This window comes from Dunckerocampus dactyliophorus, chromosome 2 (assembly GCF_027744805.1).
Source record: "Dunckerocampus dactyliophorus isolate RoL2022-P2 chromosome 2, RoL_Ddac_1.1, whole genome shotgun sequence".
NCBI lineage: Eukaryota > Metazoa > Chordata > Actinopteri > Syngnathiformes > Syngnathidae > Dunckerocampus > Dunckerocampus dactyliophorus.
Genome location: NC_072820.1, coordinates 41,888,838 through 41,911,097, shown reverse-complemented (window position 1 = coordinate 41,911,097; position 22,260 = coordinate 41,888,838). Strand labels below are relative to the sequence as shown.

Genomic DNA, 22,260 nt, shown 5'->3' with positions numbered 1-22,260 from the left:
TTGAGATGAGCCTTAATGTTCTTTTTGTTCAGCAGTGATTTTAGTCTTGGAACTAAGACCATGCAGGCTGTTTTTGCCCAGTGTCTTTCTTATGGTGGACTCATGAACTCATTTAAAAAATGCATTTTTTGTTCACTCGTGTTGTCACTGACTAATATTTACATTTGTTTGCTGATTTGAAACATTTAAATTTGACAAACGTGCAAAAAATAAGAAATCTTGTCTATGTTTTTTTTAACCAGATATATGTTATGTAATTGCTATATTTTGAAGCAATAAAATGCATGGTATGCCTTTTGTTCCAGAGATATAGCATTGTGGAGAAGGAATTCTTATGGAATGAGAACATTGATTTTCCCAAACATCGTCTGAATTCTTTTTTTGGTAAATCTCAAGTAAATCCAACTATACATAAACGAAAGCTGGCTAATAATACAACACAAAGATGGAACACAGATAAAGTGTTGCCAAGCTGTTGCTATGTTGTGTGTGTGTGCGCATGTGCATATTTAGATGTTCATGTGTGAGTAAATATCTTCAATATAGAGTAATTAATTGCACATTTGTGACTGAAGCCTTCAGGCATTTTAACTGAGCCTTCATTTTCATTCATTTGAAACCATCTGTATTAATTTGACCTATTTAAATATGCAAATATACATGTTTTACACCTGTGCAAGACTTGCTGAAATCAAAGGCAGTTAGGGTGAAGGTTGGGAAAAGACAAAACCTTTTAATTGCTACACAGGGGACATTATTTGTCTGTAGCGTGCTGTAACACTACATTGGGATTAATCCCCTTAAATATACACTATTTCTTAAAAACACTGCCTTTACAATTATTCACGTACAGTGGAACCTCGGTTGTGTTTTTTAGTTAACGTACAAAATGTACCCCACAATTTTGCTTTGGTCAGCGTGTATTCTCCGGTTAGCGTACAATATGGCAAGCATCTTGTCATGTTGTTAATAAACTGCATTTGTTTTATGACAAAACATCCTTCCTTCTTCGCATCCTATTAGCTGCCTAAGCAAAATGGCAACCAGAAACGGAAGTGACTACATTACGTCGCCTGTCTATGTCACAAGGTTACTCCCAAAATGTGACGCAAACACAAAATGTGTTTTATAGTTTTAGAACGATAGTTTTACATGGATAAGACATTTCTAAATGCATATAAATGATGAATGAAAGGGCTAAATTAACATTTATGGTTACTTTTATCTTCATGGAAGACGTGACTGACTTGGTTAATGTCCATTTCGGCTCAAAGTTGGAAATTATGGAACCAATTACACATTAGAAATAAGGCCCTTATAGTCACCTTTACCCAATATAGTAGACATATTAAGAATAAATAAGCAATTTGAGAATAAGCTATGAATGGGGATCCAGCCCTAGGGGAGCTGAGTGCGGGCGGACAGGAAATGAGTCGGGGGTTCAGAGTTGAGTTTTAGCTTGGCATAGGTTACGGCCGCAACAGTCGTCTGTGTTTTTATAGATTATTGTGCCTGCTGTGAGATCATTCAAACTGCAATAAAAGCAGGTGTCTCACCAAACATACAGTAAGATTACTGACACCTAGTGATCGGTGTATAATACTAAATATCATTCACAGTGTCTTCGAATGCATCTTCTGAATACCTTAGGTATGTATTTTAGTTCATTTAGCCATTTTTATGCTTGAAAATGCTTAATGTATGCAAAAAATCTGTTCAATTTGCTTCAATATGCATTTTTTTTAAACTAGTAATAGGCCGCATTCAACCACAAAACAGCATGATTTATTCATTTATTTTTGAAAAACTGTGAAACCACAAAACTCGAACTGCAAAGTGATGAGGGACGACTGTAAATACATTATCATGACATTTTTAAGACAAAGAATGGGCCTAAAATTGTCTAATCCCGATTAAAAACAGACTGCACAGTAAAATGTCCAGTTGAGCATTTATTTGTTCAGATGTTATCATAACCAGAATACATTTTTTATCCTATCAACAACCATATTTTCTATGTTATTTGAGGGCACAATAGCGCACTGAATAATCACAAGGTTGATCTCCATATTGCTTTGCCATGTATAAAAAAATTATGAAATAAAAGGCAGCAAAGCCCTTTTGTGCTAGGGATGAAATGAGCTGTCAAATTTATTGTTAGAATAAGAAAAGGAATAGAACCCTATCAGTTGGATGGGACCTCTCTGACAGCAGTTGTGGGAGCAAAGCAACAAAAGGAAATCTGGTAAATTCTGCTCAAAGCTACTCAACTGTGAGCATGAGACGACAAAGAGCTGGTGCATGTTCCAAACAATGTTCATACAAGACTGCTTCCAATGCAGCCACAAGGCACCCCAATCCAACCACTGTCCTAAGAAAAAATAACTTCTGATTAAGTATAGCTAGATGCTCAAAGTAAAGAAATAGCAGGCAATAAACTGTAGCTACAAAGAGGTCTATTTATTAGGTACATTAATTGCAGGTTTTGGATATTCTACTAAATGAAAGACAGTGAACGAAGACCAAGACACTAAGATCATATGAGCTTACAATGTGAATACCATTGTTGTATAGCTTGAGAATTTTCAGTCCTGTACACACACACACACAGAAATTGGGGATGTCCTCGGCCGATACTGACATAAAAATTAGATATCTGTTCTAATCAGTATTGTTTTTTTTCTGCTAATAATATCATTACAACGTGCTCCACACAGCAACAAGCTTGCTAACTCAGTTTATCCACGATCTACAGCTACAGCTACAGCTTTCCAATATTGTAAATATGCAATGTGCAATGACTGCACGGTGCTACGAGGGGCGAGTAAAGCATTTTTCTTTACTACTTGAAATTAGGAATACTCCGATCTATCGGACACCGATCCGTATCGTCCGATTTCCGTGAAAAAGCATGTGATGGGCATATGCCAATAAATGCTTTAATGCCGATCAAAAAAGCCCATCACCTCCGGATCGGACTATTGCAGCCTAGAGCGATCGCCCCCGTCCACTTTACTTCACACTGCTCAGGCGTGCCAAACCCAAAATAATCATGTTTGCCGTGGAACCTAGCTTCCGTTTGTACCCTGCAAAATATGCCACAAAAAATATCTCGCCGGGGTATCATGTTAAAAAGCTTTAATTTAATACGGCATTTGAAACAAACAGTTGACGGAGTACGGTGAATTTTTGAGGCTCATGAAGTCATCATCAGTCAAACGGAAACTAATGTAGCCAAAACGCTGGACAATGCTAATGTGCTTGACAGTCAGAAGTCTAAAGCAAATTACCCCAAAAAATAATTCGATTCAACGGACTATATGCCCAGCCTCTCTCAATGGTGGAAGACACCGGGTTTGCCGACTGCTCTCTTTGTCTCTTGCTCTCTTGGATCTGCACTGCATGATACCTGGAAGTCCTGCTAGTAAGTCAAATATGTTAAATGAAGGTGATTTTATGCAATGAGGTCCAAATGAAGGTGATTTTATGGTTCCGTTTTTCATATCATATAGCCAGTAGCAGGAGTGCAACCAGGAATTCTGGGCCCCATGTTGTTTTTTAACATGCAAAAGAGAGGGCAGAACCCTTGAAAGTAGTTGATGTACAGTAGCACTTGGTAGTAGGGGTCTCACAAAAGAAAACATGCATTGGATTATATCAGCCGGCATCTAAAACTTCCGATATTGGAATGTTTATAAGCATGGAGTAGGAGTGATGTCGGCCAAGTGCATATTTTTCGTTACAAGTCCAAAAAAGACATTGCAGCTTTGTGCAACACTTGTCACACACAAGTTTCTTGTGGCGGCACAGCACCGGGGAAGTTTAATATGACCAAACTCATGGTGCATTTGAAGAAGGATTTTCGCAACACTTCCTAAAACATACACCGCTGATGACACATTTGCCAAACGTGAGAAACTGCCACGGGACACTAAGAGGGTCATTAGCTATAACAGAAAAGATGACCTGCCCCTGTCAGTAGTGAGTAGAGTCAGGTTTAAATGCTTAATTGAGCACCTCAAACATCACTATGTTATGTCTGGCTGACACAGCATTGTCGTGAACCTTTATCCCAGATCCTTAAAAAAGTAATACCTACTATTACTGATTATTGTTCTCTGTTTGAGTAATATCACTTGCTCATGCCTTTTCTAACATTCTCCACTACAAAATAAGCATAAAAAGTAGGTATGCTTCATGCTCATATTGAATTGATATCGATATTGGCCGATATTCAAGGCTGCAATATCGGTATTGGATCAGAAGTGAGTAAGTTGCATGGGAACACTTCTAGTAGGTAGTAGTAAAGGTGACTATAGGGGTGTTATTTCATGTCTACAGGGCTCTAATAATGTTAAAAACCCTAATTTAGAAAGTCATAAACAGGTTTTCTTTGCTCTAGCTACCAAAATATTCTATTTATTAACATTGAAACCTGTATCGCGTGAATTCATTTAGTGCTGTCGGGTCGGTTCTGGAACCAATTTGTTATGAACGGCCAAGGCCGTGAGACAGGAATCCAAAAATGCAGAGTCGGATAAGTGAAACAGAAAAAGTCTTTAATACAAAAATGGACAACAAAAGGGTACCAAAAACAACACAAGAAACAAAGTACAACAAAAATACATCCGGACCTAGTCGCGGGAAATAGTAACAAAAAACACTGCTTGCAAGGTGAGCTGAGCAGGGAAAAATACGAACAAGTAACGAAAAGAGCTGCTAACAAAAAACTAGCAGAAAGTACCAAAAATACAGCTACTGCTGAAGACGTCAAGCAGGCAGGTAGGTACTTACAGGGAAGCCGAGCGAGGGTCAGAAAGCCAAAACACAATGCACAAGGACAAGCTGGAAGGAGCTGAACAGGGTGTAGCAAAGGGACAATCTGGCACTGGATGTGAGTAAGCACACAGCTTAAATAGAACAACTAATCAGGCACAGGTGAAGATGATCAGCAATCAGGGTGCTCAGGAGTGTGCTGCAACAGAGAAGCAGTAGAAGGCAGTACCGCAGCACACAATCCTGACACAATTAATCACTATGAACCAGGGATGATAGTATTACCATTTACCAAAAAAAAGTTCACAGTCTTCCGCACCTTACTAAACAGTAACAGAGCTAAACAGTTCATTTTAGCCACACCTAGCAATGCCAAAAGTGCCCACACACTGCCAGCCAGGCATGATGAACTATAATGAAATATACTGGGGATAAAAAAAATATGTAATCAGTCATCATTACCATGCTACAAATGCAAGTATGGATCTCTAGACATTTATCTTACTTGAGCATTTGACAGTATTGTACCCTGATAGATGAAACCACTGGTGTGACAAAGATTCTTCCCCATTGTTTTTGAAGCCTGAAAGAAGTGTGGAGCGCTTAACCACACTGTTGAAAATAATGATGTCATCTTACAGAAGTGTCCTTTAGTTACACAGCCTTAACTTTCACCCTGGGTAACCATGACCAAACATTCAATTTGGTCACTCCAATACAAGACAACCCCAGATACAGCAAACACTGAAAATGCCATGTGTTTGCTGTGCTCTGGTCATTGCTCATTCTGTACAATTGGCCAAATGGCTCCTGTATACAATAGACAGGAAGCCCAGAACAGTTGATACATGGTGTACCATGACGCAATTTATCCAAGCTGCCACTTTGCCACCAACCACCATTGTTGGTAAGCTCTTGTAAGGTGAAAGGCAAAAGACAGAAACATGGGAAGATAACACCGAGGTGATTACATTTGAAGTGACAGCCAATACATTATTATTCCAAAATACCGTACATGCAAATACTACATACTTACACATCTCAGACCAGCCAGGATTTGGTGGTGTTGTGAAATTACATTACATTCAACTAAGGTTGGGCGATATGGCCCAAAACTCATATCCTGATATATTTATGTTGAGCATCGATATACAATGTACAGTATATCCCGATATTTTTTCCACAAAGTGAGTTTAGACAAAGTCGAAGTCAAATATGCGTGTGAAGTTGTTTCATTAAAATTTTTAAAATCTTAAGAAAAATAGCCGATAAAAAAATAGTTCATTATCTTTTTGAAATAAATATTTAAAAAGTAAAATATAATCAATCTTCTTTATAACAAACATTTAGCTATGCCCATATCCTCAGCACAAAAGAACAACATAAATAAAAATGAAATAAAATGCCCCGTTTAAGAGGACATGTTTAAATGTCAGCAGCAGCACAAAAATACTTTACTTGGAACAGTATTATTTTTTTAGAAAGCAGAACCTCGTAGGAGAGACAAAACAGTGAGTAAAAACACACGTGTAGACCTACAAATAAACTTGATTCTTACTTTTTTAATTTAAATTGGCCATCCCTTTATCAAAATGAAATAATTTATATTTATATTAAATATTTTATCTTGGCTAGCGTCTCTCAAAGTCTAGAAACCATAATAATTACATCCGGACTCACCTCCAGCCTCCACCTTGTAGTTAAGACTACTTGTTTAACTTATCACACATTGATCCACCCCGGTGGCATGGCACCTCGAGGATACGTGGATCACCGCTATGCAGTGTGCAGCGGGGGCTCTATTTTCACTTTTATGTTCCCAAATACCAGTAAACGCCCCAAGGACGCCAGAAAAATTAGCTAGATTTGACGCTAGTCGCTTTTGAGAAAATATGTCAGCAGATCTAGCATGGAGCACGGAGGGGGACGGGGCAGCAGCCCCGCTAAGGAGCTCTGACACACCCAGCAGAGTGAGACAGACCTCCGTGTCAAGATACAAGAGAACAGCACAAATCCAGTCTATATCGATATGAACGATATGTTTGTTTTTGATATCGTGCTTAAAAGCCCTACATTCAACCCACAAATTATGTGCAGCCTTTTGCTGGTCCAATCACCGCATCTTTTCCACATATGTTGGCCAATCACTGTGATTTTCATGAATACCCACGGGTGTCAAAAGTGTGGCCCAGGGACCATTTATGGCCCATGACTGTTTCTTCATTGGCCCTTGGCACGTTGTCAAAAATGTGATTAAATAGGGTATATATATATATATATATATATATATATGTATATATAAGAGAATAAATATATAATATAATAAAATAAATAGATGTCGATGTGTGATAATTTCTCACCGTCATTTACGAACAAATATCACAGCTATCGATTGCGCTGACCAATTTCTCGATGCTCTCAACAAAAGTGGGGGTCAACTACGTGCAATTCATTGGAACATAAACAAAAGTCTACCATCAGCACTTTGTCAGTAAAGTCAATGTCTTGTGGATGACAGAGCAGAGCGGCCAATAGGAGAGCCTTTGCTGGTGGTGGTTTCTATAACACAGTACAGTATTTTGACAACGGTTTCAGAAGATGTGCTGTGACTGCCATAGTATCTACTGAGTTAGGTGCCGTTACGTTGTGTGTTAATAAAACATTTTTTTCAAAATGAGCACACATTTCTGTGCAAGTAAACTACATTTTGTCCAACTTGTTGAAATCCTGCGCTTTTTGGGGTTTACACTGTTTACGAAGAACAATTAAAACATTGATAACAAATACATAAGATCACAAGCTGACGCAGAGTTATTGAAAAAAATAACCCTTAAACCATTGCAAAAAGAAGCTGCCATGTAATCAGGCATTTTAGGCCACAACAATCACAAATTTAAATTCAAGAAACACCATTTCCTGTATTAAACAAAATATATATACAGTATATGTATATATATATATATATATATATATAAAATCATGAGGAGAAATGAAACAACAGGTGTCGAGATAATCATCATCAATAAGCCAGGAGGGCCCTCCATCATGCTCTCACCTAATCACACTCCTCACTTGTCATCCTTTGTTACATGATCAGCCCATCCTTCTCTCTCTGTCAACTCTGGTGATCCCTCATGATCTATCTTTCTCTTCTCCCAGCGTTCTTTTCATTCAGTGTCGGTGTTTGTCGAGGAACCAGTAAAAGTGGCACCAGCAGCTGTCCAAACACTGATGGCACCATTTGTGTTTGTGTTGAAGACCCCCTGTGTTCCCCAAGTTGAATTCATGCTAGCTATTATCGCAGCTGTACATTTCCCCTTCGGTCACCATGGAACCAGGTAAAGAAAGGGCAGATGTAGCGAGAGAAGCAAGAAATATGAAGACAAATGAAAAGCAAACATGGCTGAGGTTCGTAATGTAGCAAGGAGAAAATGTTAGTGACTATCTGAAGAAATAAAAAAATCTGACCTTGCCATTCTATTGTGTACGGACCCAGCAAGAAAAACTGCAGTTCCATTCCAGACCACGCTAACTATTTCATCTCCGTTTCAAACAATCAACCAACCAACCAACCAGCTTTTGAGCAGTTTTATTTCACTTTTTAAACCACAACTGCAATTCACCAGCCATGCCACCCCCAGGACAACACCCCCCACAGACATAAGAGAGAGGGAGACTGAAAAAGCCTTTTGGATTAAAGGTGAAACTCCTTTAACAGACAAAAAGATTCCAATTGCTTCATGATCTGGATGACTGAGAATTTGACAGACATTTCGCCTTTTAAAACAGTTCTGAGGAAGAGAACCCTTGCAGATAAACTGACACCTGGTCCTTGTCAAACCAGTTTGACAAGGACAAAACTTTTTGGAAAAAATATAGAATAATTGACATATACAGTAAGTTGGGTTGGGCATCAAGTCTCGAGCATGGATGGGAACCAAGACTAACACTGCGATTCTTCCGGCATTGTTCAAATGTTTTCATTTGGATTCCTAGATTCGATACCCACTTTGTCAACCGGGAAAAAATGGCCGCAAACACCAACAAAAAAAGAAGCCAGCGAGCACCAATGAATAAGAAGTGGTTAAAAAGTTTGGCTTAACTTCATATAAAAGAGCGGTCGGCACAATGATATCATGCAAAGGAGGGTGCACAACCAACATGATTAAACCCCTCTGGATTCATGATAATAGCACAGTGCCCCGCAGGGAAGTCAAACAATAAATGACGTCTGTATCATGCCAATGTAACCAAAGGTTTCAGGATGTTTTCTGATGTTGTGGAAATTTGTTGTATATAAATGACGAGAGCAACAGCTGCGGCTAGGCAAGTTTATGTGCACAGTCCGTCTCTATTAGCAAAAGCCAAGAGACCTTTTCAACCTACACAACACATTCCCGGCATTCAAAATAAGAATGCCTTGGGCTACATCCTGTTTACTTGTAGAGTATACTACTTTTCCAAAGTAAACATTTTTTGTGAAAGCATAATCCTGTAGATAGAAACTTCATAACACTTATATCCAAGATGAATGGCTTGATATTTATATACTGGTTCAAATAGCCCTTTAAGAAATTCATAGTCAAAATGACAAAAGGTTCATATCATTGAACAATTCATGAAGTTCAGACATTTCATCCAAAAACATCTCTGGTTATTGCCCTCATTTAAACCATGCAAACCTTTATGACCCTGCCTCTTAAAAGCATCAGAATCGAGGATCCTTAGGAACCGAATCGAAACCGTTCAAACTCAAACAATGCCCAAGCCTACATGTAAGGAACAATGCTGTTGAGGAATTTGTCTATTATTGAATATGTTCAGACTGAGCCAGTGCATTGTTTTCATGGAATACAATTAATGGTTATGAAATTTAAAGCTCTGGGTATTCTTCTCAGAATAATCAAAGATGGATTTGTAGCATTTGGGAAAAGAGCTCTTTAAGCGTTAAGTTACTGACCAATGACCAATGTCTTTGTCAAGGCAAAAAGCAATTGTGCGTGTAACCGTTTTTCTCCTCTTGGAATGTTGCTCGCAAGGCACAATGGCCACAAAAGATGTGACTATTGATTGCTGCACCGCTAGTAGAGGCCGAACTGCTGCTGTGAGTGTGTTGGTAGTCGTGGCAGGCTGTGCAGGCCCTGCTTGCATTTTCACACTTTCCATTTCAAGGGATTAAACAGATTTGTTATGTGACTGGTTTTTGGGGGCACCAACCATCGACGTACCTTGCACATCAGTTTGATTTGCTCCACATCACTTTGGAGATACACAAACAAGCGCCACACAACCCTTTCTTCTCAACAATAGCCTCATCACCGGAGGACAAGCACAAGTCACGCCTGACATCTATTTCTCTGCCCTCAGCTCCGCGTTCAGCTGCACGTTCGGTCGGTCTGTTCAGTTCTCTGGCAACTTACAAACAGAAGTGGGGCAGGAAAAGGTCGACTCTGATTAGCTGTTGTCATGGTAATTTCCACCATGTTTGATAGAGTAAATATGGTCACGGCTGATCACTGTAATCAGCCTGGAGTGTATTGCAATAACTGGCATTAATTAATTGAGTTATCTTTATTACATGCATGAATTATTGTCAAGTGAGCGCGCACGCGCATGGGTTTTTTATTTGATGTGATTATTTTTAGTCCTTGTATTAATTTCTTTTAAGAAAGTCCCCCATCAACACCTCAGGGAAGGCATTCCACAGGAGAGAGTTTGGTTCTGGGGACTTGAAGTGTGTTTTTGGTTGTAGACTGGAGGGTGCCTAAGGAAGTCTGGGGGGTGAGGAGTTCCTTAAGGTATTGTGGGGCATGTCGTGAATGCACTGATGAGTGAGGAGGGAGACCGTGTATTTTATTCTAAGTGGATCTGGAAGCCAAGGAAGAGATTTCAGAATGGGGGTGATGCAATCATATTTGCTAATCCTCATCAGGATCCTGGCAGTGCTGTTCTGGATGTCTCTGCATGCTCTTGCCAGGGATCCCGATGAGAAGTGCATTGCAGTAGCCCAGCCTGGAGGAGACAAAGGTGTGGACGAGCTTCTCTGCATCTGCCAGGGTGAGTAGTGGATGAAGTTTGGCGATGTTCCTGAGGTGCTAGAAGGAGGCCTGACTGAGATATTTGATGTGGGTGTCAGTGAGTTGAGGATCCATTTTAACACCCAAGTTGGTCACGGTTGTGGAAAAAGGGATATTGTGGCCAGAAAAGGTGATATTGGTAATGAAGGAAAAGCGAAGCTGATATGGTGTACCAATTAGCAGGGCTTCCTTTTTGGAACTGTTCAGCTGAAGTAAACTGAGCTTCATCCACGCCTCTGTCTCCTGCAGACAGGTCGTCAGTGTAGATGTTGACGGGGAAGCGGAAGAAATGGGGGTTGTTTTTAAAAATTTGTGTGTCATCGGCATAGCAGAGGTAGGATATCCCATGCCTGCTGATGAGATTGCCGAGGGGGAACAGATAGATAGTGAAGAGGATGGCGCCCAGCACTGAGCCCTGAGGGACACCACGGGTGACACTGTGGGTGTGTGACCTTGATTGCCTAGGGCGATGTGCTCAGTCCTGTCGGTGAAATATGAGGTGAAGCAGCTTTGTACGGTGCCAGACGGTCCATTGGTGTATTTCAGATGGTGAAGAAGGATGTTATGGTTGAAGGCAGCTGTTAAGGTCCAGGAGGATGAGTACGAATGGGGAACCGGTATCTGATGCCATCAGGAGGTCATTGGTGACACTGCCGAAAGCTATTTCGGTGCAATGGCCAGGAAGAAAATGCCATCATAGGGTGGCAAGCCATGGAGAGAAAAGTGAACTTATTGCGGCATAAGATGGACATACATCTACATATACGGTTTGTAAGTGAAGAGTCACGTACCAAACATGAGCGCTGGTATGTGTTTCAAAGTGAAGAGTCAGTTCACAGTTTAAGCATTAACATGTTCCATGTCCAAGCCCATTTGTGGTATATAAGAAACAGACTCTTGCAGCTTTATAGCAAGAACAAGAGCAAAAGTACTAGTCATGTATTTTGAATATGGGATTTTGTATTACAGCCCTTTACTCGCCAATGGCCTTAGCAAACAGTGTGCTCCGTGTATGCGAATGTGCGCATCATCTTGTATAAGAGTGCATGACAGTGATGTGTCAGACGCTCCTTCATATGCAATTCGTGTCATTGCTGCTGTCCTAGCGTGACCACAGAAGCTCAAGGCAACAGCTGTTTTTTGCTACTTTGACCACTGTCACTATGTTACATTTCTTTCCCTTTCACATTTTTTGTAAAAGGCTGGTTTAAAGGAAAACTGCACATTTTGGGTGAATTTTGCCCATCATCCACAATCCTTATGTGAGACATGAATACACGCCTTTCTCTTTTCTGTGTGTTCTCAATATATAAAAACAGATAAAAAGAAACTGCACGTAATGGGACGCATGTATGCCGCCTACAAAGACCTCTACTAAAACACCTCCAAAAACCTCCAACAACGTTTTATTGCTTTATATACATGATGTAACCATGTAGTAACTGGTACATTCATGGTAACATGTAATACTTACAGTATTTTGATGTATTTTGGTCCTTTCAAGCATTACGGGAGCTTCCTTCCTGGGCACATTGATTTCACATAGCAACATAGGAACGAACGCCAACACCTACCATTAACCTTTCCAAACTCCAAAACAAAAAACACAGCAGCAGTAGCGGCAGCTCCAATATGTAGCGCTACCTTTTGGTAGTGGCCTGAGGCATTGTGAATGCGGCTCTGACGCGCTCCGGGCGAGTGTGTGGTGAAGGTAGTCGCTAGCTGGCTAGTAGCTAGCCAGTGTGTTGTGGCAAAGTGTCAATGTGCCAGTAAAGTAGTTAGATCATGATAACAATGTTAATAATCATAATAATAATCATAACAATGTCACTGTAGCTTGGTTAATATGCATGTCATATTATATGTACATTTTTTCAGAAGGCTTTATAGGCAGAATAAGTGTTTCCATTTACGTGCATTCTTAGTTGGGTCTTTTTTAGCTCTTTTTATATATTTAGAAAGCCCAGAAAAAAGACAGACGTATTCATGTCTCACATAAGGATTGTGGATGATGGCCAAAAGCCCCCAAAAAGTGCAGTTATCCTTGAAAAGTTAGCAGGTCAAAATGGTTCAACCTAAGCATTACATCCGTAACTTTATTCCACCTCAGGCAGATAACCTCAGGTTCACCTCAGGTTCTTATAACGTCAAAGTCACATGTTCCTGGCCACTCAGTAATGAAAGATGTCTGCAGTGACCCCGCTTCCACGACACTCAACTGACTTACAAGAAAAAAAGCACAAAGGACAAATCCTCAGGGGAGCGAATGCTTCGGAGTCTAGCACTTATCAAAACAGCTCCATGGATTAGACGCAGCCAAGCTAACGCACAGACATCTTGAGACAGGAAAAGAAGAACATACTTGAGCAGTCCAACACTGATGGCATCTCTAACGCTAGAGACCCGCCATGCTACACATCAATAACAAGTCAAGTACCGTATTTTTGTTCCAGAAAGAAAACTAATGGTAATTCTGTTTATCAGAAGAAAGAGTTATAACTCGGAAGAGAATAGGTCACTTGTTGAAAGGCTACATGTAAAAAATATGATTGAAAGAATAAAGAATCTTGCAAAGTTAACCGAGGGTTACAGATCCTCTGGGCCCAGTTTCAACTTCATTTTTGCACTTGCACATATATTACGTATTGCCAATTAATTGGTTTTATTAAAATGATATCTGGGGAGTGCATCATGAGTAGTCATTGTAATCCTGACTACTTGGACAAATGATTCCCCTTTAAAGGAAAATTGCAATTTAATTTTTTGAATTTTGCCCATCATCCACAATCCTTATGTCAAACACGAACACATTCTTTCCCTTTTCTGTGCGTTCTAAAAATAGAAAACAAGTTAGCATTTGCCAGCTAACATTGCACGCTAAGGGTGGCCCAACCAGTTATTAGGTTTAGGAGGCAATCACTTTTTCACACATGGCCATTGAGGTTTGGATTTTTTTCTCCATTAATAATAAAAAGTTTCATTTAAAAACAGTGCTTTGTGTTCAGTTGTGTTGTCATTGACTAATATTTCAATTTGTTTGACGATCTGAAACATTTAAAGTGTGACAAACATGCAAATAAGAAATCAGGAAAGGGACAAACACTTTTTCACACCACTGTACTTCCCCACACAAACAGTCCTTCTCCTCACGATGACAGCATTTCATTCAATTTCAATTTCTGCGAGATTCCGTGTCCGTTCAACGGTAGATTCTGTTTTTATTGGCCAATTCCGCGTTTCCCGGAATCGTGGAAATCATAGGGCCCTAAAAAATCACTGTGTGTCTTAAGAAACTATCCTTGATGGTAGGACTACGGCTGTGCATAAAAAAATGATTCCTCTATTAACTGATCGTTTATTCAGATTTAGTAAAATGCCTAATCACAAATGTTTCAGCGACGTCTTCTACACTTACGCTACAATACTGATCTTCTCTGATCACTTTTTTGGACGAGAACAAAAAGCTGGATGACACCCAAGCAGTTATGGAGAAAGAAAGCTTGTACACAACATGAAGCACCATTTAATCCATCGATAATGGGAACCTCAGCAGTCATGTTTGCATTTGTGAGCTGCATGCTATCATGCAAGGTGTGAGAATATCTGCTACAGAGGAAATCTCAGGCTCTAAATTCAGATAGCAATCCCACTGTGTATAGTAAATAAAAATTATGCCAGTAAACCAAACAGATTTTTTTTTCCACAGTTTACATTTTTAAGTGATGAACTAGCGTGGAAAATGATGATAATACCAATGTCTTTCATATTGTTTTGTTCATCAGCTCTAAATTGAGAGGATGCATCAGTTATTCGATGAGATCCTTACCAGCAAGGGCAAGGCGACGTCAGCAAAGTAAACAAAAGCTGCTCCAAGTGTGAATCCAATGGCCACGGGAAGAAAGGCAAATGAGCCGTACTTCCCAGAATCCTCGGCCATGTCGATTGCTGGTGCCAGCAAAGACCAATAGGAAGCAGCCAACATTACCTAAATGAAATAGAACAAAAAAGCAAGGTAAAATACAACTAAAGGCAAGCAGACAAATAATACTAATAATAATCGCAATGTCTTTCAATATATTGATCTGCACTAAGAAATAAAAATGCTGACATTTAGCTAAAATCCTAATTTAAGCATTTAGGTTCTAACTTTTGCACTTGCATTCATGCACACCATCATCATAGGAGAAGTAAAATAGAAAAGGTATTTATAATACAGTGTTCCCTCGTTTATCGGGGGGGATAGCTTCCCAAAAGAGCCCGCAATAAGTGAAATCCGCAAAGTAGCCAATTATTATATGTTTTAAGCCTGTAAAACCCATCACCATACACTTTATACTACACTATACTTTTCCTCAGGCAGGCAATAAGTTGTTTAAACACTCTCAAAAAAGTTCAAACCTATGTTTGAGTTTTAATCCAATGGACGTGCACCAGAAGTTCAACATGGCACCTCATGGCAACCATACAGCCCTGGTGGGTCCACCAAAAAAAGTAGTTATGCATGTGTGTGCGTGTGTGTGTATATATACAGTACATGCATACATACCCACACATACTTACACACATATCAACTTCTTTTCACTATTCTTTTCATTTCTGTTCACTATTGAACATAGTTTACAGTACATAGCATAGTTATTTTCTATGCCTGGTATTTAATTATTTTTTTTTTACAATTTTTTTACCCTTGCGAAACAATACCGCTGCAGAAGAAGTGAGAATGATGCAATGAGATCATCAAACAAGAACATAATTTATTGCCAATTGGCTTTTTGATTCATGCTTGCTAATTAATGTGTGTGTTTTATATTGTTAAATTATATGCAGAATTTGTCAGTGTTGTTGGTTGTACGTGGATTTTAGGAAGTTTGAGCCGCAGTGACAAAACATGTTTGCAATTTGAGGTGAAGAAGTCTGCAAAACCCTGATCTTCTGACTTTGATTTAGTGACTTTTTTTGGCAAGGCAGTGAAAATAGAGTTCCAGTTTGAAGTTTACATCACTCATCATGGGCTTAAATGTCTTATCAGTCTTGGGCCCTTAATGACTTACCGGTATGTGAACTGTTCTTTTTCCAGGGTGGAACGATAATACAAAATTCAACAGAAACCACTGAAGTTCTAAGAATTCATACAGGTTGGGAAAGTCCTATTCCAATTCCAAGATCATCAGTTCAAAGAATTGTACGTCATTGCAAGTTACTTCGATGGGCACAAACAGCCTTGTTGTCCACATAAGACAGATGAGACAGGTAGAGAATTATGTCATCGCCATCAACTATAGGTCTTCTTTTAAAACATCATTTTCATCTCTTTATTAACAAAAATTAGGCTGAATGTGTATGAAAACAGGCTATTTACAGTATAACAAAAACAAATATATTCCAAGTAAAAATGTATGCGCAGCAGCAGTTTTATTCAAAACGGTACAATTTAGATCACATGACATTTTCATTTGATTCGACTGCAAGATTGATAGTCAAATCAGACTCCTCCGGAACGAATAGCTGAATACTGTAGTCGACTATTCTAAGATACACTTCATTATGTCTCCCAAGTATAAGGCAGGCTCTTCTGGGGGCAGTGTGTAAAAGAAAAGGAAAGTGAAAGCGAAGTGGAATAAGACGTTCCAATGGAGATATAGACATTGGCTGCGTGACCGTTACAAGCTGCTGAAACGCCGCGACCATCACGAAGGATAAAGATGGTATTCTTGAACATATGAAATGATCTTCTACAAATTAAATGGACAGCGCTAACTAGGCACCCCCAGTGTGCAAGACAACCACAGGGATAAGCGCCGGTTCTTGTGGAATGTGTTGTTCTTACTTTGAATGAATTTTTCTTCACCTCAAAACATCATCTAGACAGCTGAAACTTCAGACACAATTGGATGTCCACTGGGAAAATGATTGCAAACACATCAAAGCTGGTTGTGGGATGGATGAAGTGGGCTAACATCAAGCTTCTGGAATGGCCTTCCAAAAGCCCTGATCGCAACCCCGTAGGAACCTTATAAAATTTGTGGATAACACTTAAAAGCCTGGTCAGTGCCAGGAAACCAACCATTTTGAATTAACTGCCAAGAAGAGTGCTCAAATATCCAGCTAGAATTATGACAGAAGGTTGTTGATGGCTAAAAATAAAAATTCTAACTTTTTTTTTTTTCAATAATTGAAGGTGTATATTATATAATCATGCCAGCCTAGAAAAAAAGAGTTCAAATACAGTAAATCATTAAAGTTATGACCAGAACTGTATATAAATATGGGCAAAATATAGAGGCAAACTGTTGATGCAAAGCAGACCAGCGCTCTCAAGAGTGTCATTTGCTTTTATGCCAAAGCAGTAAGCTATCTAAATGTTAATTAGCAACAAGCCAGAGAGCAGAAGAGTAGCTGTTTATATGTTCTTGGAAAATATCTCAATGAATAAATGTGCAAATACAAATCTGTGATATGAGTGTGTGTCTAGAATACTGTATATTCATTTTTTTAGATATATTTTGGGGTGAAGTCGCATGTTTAGATGCCAAGAGCAACAACACATGGGGTATTCTACACCAATGAAAATAGCTTGAATTTGACTGCATTTTCAGGCCTATTAAGTTTTCTTTCAGACTATTATGCAAAAATGCACATTGTAATTCTTACTAGTGGAAAATGGTCTGTCTTAAATTTAACTGTGCTCCTTTCTCCAAGTGCATTGAATGTATAAATAATTAAAATTCAAATAATAAACACACAACCCTTTGCATCCTAAAAAACATTATGGGTCTACAAAATACACAAAGGGTGGACCTGGGAATGTAAACATTTTTTTTTGTAAGCACTAGGGGTGTAACGGTTCACAATGATGTATTGAACCGTTTCAGTTCTGCATGTTCGGTTTGGTCCACTTGCATAACGTTTTGGTTTTATTTTATGCTATTTTTCTAATTAAATTTATTCCTAGAATGATCTAAGCACTTCACACGGAACTAAAGTCCTGGACGAGTTTCCGCACGGACACCTCTGAGTGTCAGACACTACTGACTGAGGGGGAGGAACACAAGTAGCTCGCAGGCGTGACAAATGGCATCAGGGCAAATACAAGCAAGAAGCCTGAACTGGAAGACCCTCCAATCTCACTACGGTCTCCTGTTTGGGAACACTTTGGCTTCCCTGTTAAAATTACGGATGGACAAAGGCAAGTGGATAAATCCAAACTTGTGTGTCGACATTGTTCCACAGATATCGGGTATGCTCTTACATGTTAGCACACTTAAAACGACATCATCCTGCAATGAATGTTACATCTACAAGAAAGAAAAGCAGCTTAGTGCGAACACCGATAACTTCAGCATATAAACAACCTCTAGCAAGCAACTCTGACCGGGCCAAAGCAGTAACACATGGGATTGGAGTTTTTAGAGCCACGAGCTTACGTCCATATTCAGCTGTTGAGACCGCTGGCTTTAAGTACAGTCATGGAAAGTATGATTAGACCACCCTTATTTCTTCAGTTTCTTGTTCATTTTAATGCCTGATACAACTAAAGGTACCTTTGTTTGGACAAATATAACAATGACAACAAAAATAGCTCATAAGAGTTAAATTTTTTGGCAGTACAATGCTATAGCTATTCATGTCAGAACTTTGCCATTTGGTTATTATCAAAAAACCATGGAAGTTGCTAGATATCAGCTCTTAAATTCAACTCTTATGAGCTATATTTGTTATCATCATTATATTTGTCCAAACAAACGTACCTTTAGTTGTACCAGGCATTAAAATGGATCAATAAACTGAAGAAACAAGGGTGGTCTAATCATTTTTTTCCATGACTGTATATGATTAAAGTTGTTGAACCTCGCTACGAAATACCATCACGTCCTCACTTTAGTCAGAATGTTATACCATCTCTTTATGAAAAAGCTAAAAGTGATGTCGTCAACGAGCTATCACGTGTCCACTATTTCACTTACAACAGATGGTTGGACTTCACGTGCAACACAGAGCACGTGTCCACTACATTTCGCCACAATGTTACAACGACATCCATTCATTTTCTATATACCGCTTCTCCTCTTTAGGGTCGCGGGGGCATGCAGGGTACAACCTGGACTGGTCGCCAGCCAATCGCAGGGCACATATAGACAAACAATCATTCACACTCACATTCATACCTATGGACAATTTAGAGTCACCAATTAACCTGAAATGCATGTTTTTGGATATGGGAGGAAACCGGAGTACCGGGAGAAAACCCACGCACACACGGGGAGAACATGCAAACTCCACATAGAAATGCCCAGGGGAGAATCGAACCCAGCTCTTCCCGATCTCCAGGCTGTTACTGTGTTGGCCAACATGCTAACCATGCGTGCGGCCCTGTTACAACAATAACAGTTTATTATTATTTTTCTATTTTAAAAAACTCAAAACTAATTTCTTTGAAATATCACCCAAATGAGTCGCTTTTATTTATTTTTAAAAAATTGCGTTTGCATTTTTTTTAAATAAAAGCATTTTAAATTTATTTTTTTCTGCCTTTTTTGTACCGAAAATTAACCGAACCGAGCACTTAAAGAACTGAACTGAACCGAAATTACATTTTAGTGTACCGTCCCACCTCTAGTAAACACGACTGTGATAAGCTATTGTTAAATGGTTGTCTCAAATGGAATATTGTGCTGCCAATAGATATTATAGTAAAAAAAAGTATACTGATACATTGTAACTAATATGTCTTTAGTTAATTCATGTTTGCATCTTTTCATAGGCTAAACAATTTGTTAACTAAATTAGTTAGGGAATTATAGGGAATTATCATATACAGTGCTTAAAAAATGTATTCGACCACCTGAGTCAGGTCAATCTGAGAGGTCAGATCTTAACTCATTAAATACCAAAGACATTTTTATAAACCCAAACGGCCGATCCCAAAGACGTGTTTTTATACGTCTTTTACGTTTTGTTTTGTTTTTTTGCAAAAGAGGTGATGACACAACTGCACACAAAGAGATGTCACTGTTAAAGCAGTTTTAAGCCATAAAAACGGCCAAAAGGTGGCAGAAGTGCATTTGATAAGAGGTCGGCATTGATCATTTGTATGTATTAACATAGACCAGGGCAAGGTGGAAGTGGGAGAGCATGGAGGAGTGTAGCGTGCAGAAGGTTACGCATTGTAGAGAAATTTTTACGCATGCACACACACGCGCACGCACACATACAGTTTAGGTCCAAATGTTAAAATTGTAAATAGTTCTTGGTGTTATAGTTGTAAATAAATTGTTATTTTGATGTAAAACAACAAATTTGTGTCAAAGTGAAAGTTATGCATGAAACGTATCTTTTCACAAAAAACAGTTTTTCCTCCCTTTTCTTGTTGGGAACTGATATTTTCCTGAAACTTACCTATGTTCTACTGCTAATTACTAAAGAAAGGAAAAAAGTAGAAACAAACTTTTTTTCTGATGAGAGACGAGAGCCTAAGCCATAGAACACAATATTCTGAGTGCCTTGAAAAATCATTCAAAATCATCTAAAATGGCCTGTACTGAACGGGTTGTCTTTGAAAAATGGCTTGGACTGAATGAGTTAATGAAGAATATATTTAAACCACTAAAACATTGTTGTTTTAGGAATGAAAGTAAATAACACGTGTCTTGAGATGAGCATTGACTGGTCCAATTAGCTCTTAAAGAGGGAATGCTTCCATCCAGCACACTTTAGGGTATTTAACCTTGCATAGGATCACTTAGGAGGATTTGTCTGTTGGCATCAGCCTAAGGAAAATGTAGTTACTGGAAAACCCTGATGAAATTAGTCAGTAAATCCATCAGGTTTGTCTTGAATGCTTTTAAAATACTGTATTTGGATTGGTAACCAGGGTGCCAACAGCCACTGTCTATAAAAGCCTTGGAAGCACAACTAACTATTTAATTGATGGATTCAACAACATTTTTGATGAACTGGTTGTTTTTCTCATCCTCTGAAATGATATTTGAGTTTCTCTTGGAAAAGACCTTTGTTCCCTGCCTGTCTAAAAATATCAGAGAAGATGAATGTTTCATTGTGTTTCCCATGAGGAGTTTATTCTGTCCTGTTAGGTCTGTAACTACAAATGTTTACTTTGGATACGTAAAAGCCCCACAGAATCTGCTGCAGGGACACTGCTGCACTCCGAAATCATTAATCAACAAAGCCAGACAAGGCACTCCTCTGGCCTTCTCCAAGGCAAATGCCAAAATGTTATTTTTACACCTGAACCAAACGTTAATTGGCTCTCCATTTCTGTCAGTTTGTCTGCTAAGTTCAATGTAGGAAACACCCTTGCTATTAATCAGCTTGGCTGTTTTATAGTGGGGCTGAACATGGGGAAATAATGTAATTGTGATTCTTTTGCTCAATGTTGTGATCGTGAACACTTAATTCTGTAGAGTTTATTCTGTTTTACTTTACACTTTTTAATATGATCAACACAATATTAGATTCCTTTTCGTATAAAATGTAATTTTCCACAGTCTGATCCTGCTTGTTAGACTTGATTAAAAAGTTGCAAGCCTTGAAATGGATAACTTTTAACTGCTCATTGCAGAACTATTATTATTTATATATTATTTAAGTATTTTAAAGAACAATGGGACTGTATTGTAACTGGGTTGTGTTAAGAGTGACAATTCAGTCAAAATCAGCTTGTGAATTTGACTTAGGTGTTCTTTGTAACCTTAAACCCAAAAAGCACGGGATTTCAACAAAGCTAACAAAATATGCTATCTTTGCATATTAAACTCAAGTGCAGAGCACCCTTTTGAACATTGACAGCAATTTAAAAGTCCCCCCAGAATGTTGCGGTCCTTTTTTGAGATGTCAGGATCCCTCTAGTACCCTCCTCCCGCTTTTCCCATCCTCTACCTATCATCCCCTTATTGCAGCATCCTGGCTGTATAACTCCTTAGGAGGCAACATGACCAGATTATTATCAATACTCTGAGTATCAATTAATTATTGTCTATTGCTCATACTGAGATGGAAGTTGCACTGTTTTTTGAGGTGTTTGTTGTGATTAAATTTCTGGAGAAAGTTGCAACAACTGCATTGTGAGTTTCCCTCTGTGTAATTATAACATGGAAGTTTGTTGAAGAATAAGTAAGTCATGAACAAAAAAGATTGGGGAAAGCATCTTACCAAAAATGTGGAAAGTAGGCTTTATTCAGCCACAACAAAGCACACCTGTATTGCTAAAAGGAACAGACCAAAAAGGTTATCGAGAGGTCAAAGGCTCTGCAGCTCAATGTGTAGTTATCTCCCAGATGGAAAAACTGGGTCTGGTGGATAAGTTTGAGGTCCGTCAGTCCATTCGTGATGATGGGCTCACCTTGCTCATTCGGTTTGAAGCAGGAATATTCCCACACCGGGAGCTGAC

General features: G+C 39.0%; 1 protein-coding gene across 5 annotated transcripts in view; it reads right to left on the bottom strand.

Moving 5' to 3' along the window:
* Window positions 1-22,260, bottom strand: part of LOC129177443 (zinc transporter ZIP11-like) — a 97,484-nt gene that overhangs the window by 62,525 nt on the left and 12,699 nt on the right. For 4 of the 5 annotated variants that reach the window (XM_054768581.1, XM_054768580.1, XM_054768579.1 and 1 more), the window contains exon 4: window positions 14,680-14,838. The exons of the other annotated variant lie outside the window; for it this stretch is intronic. In XM_054768581.1, the coding sequence (XP_054624556.1) occupies window positions 14,680-14,838 (159 nt within the window). The remainder of the gene's footprint in view (window positions 1-14,679; window positions 14,839-22,260) is intronic. 5 annotated transcript variants of the gene reach the window in all.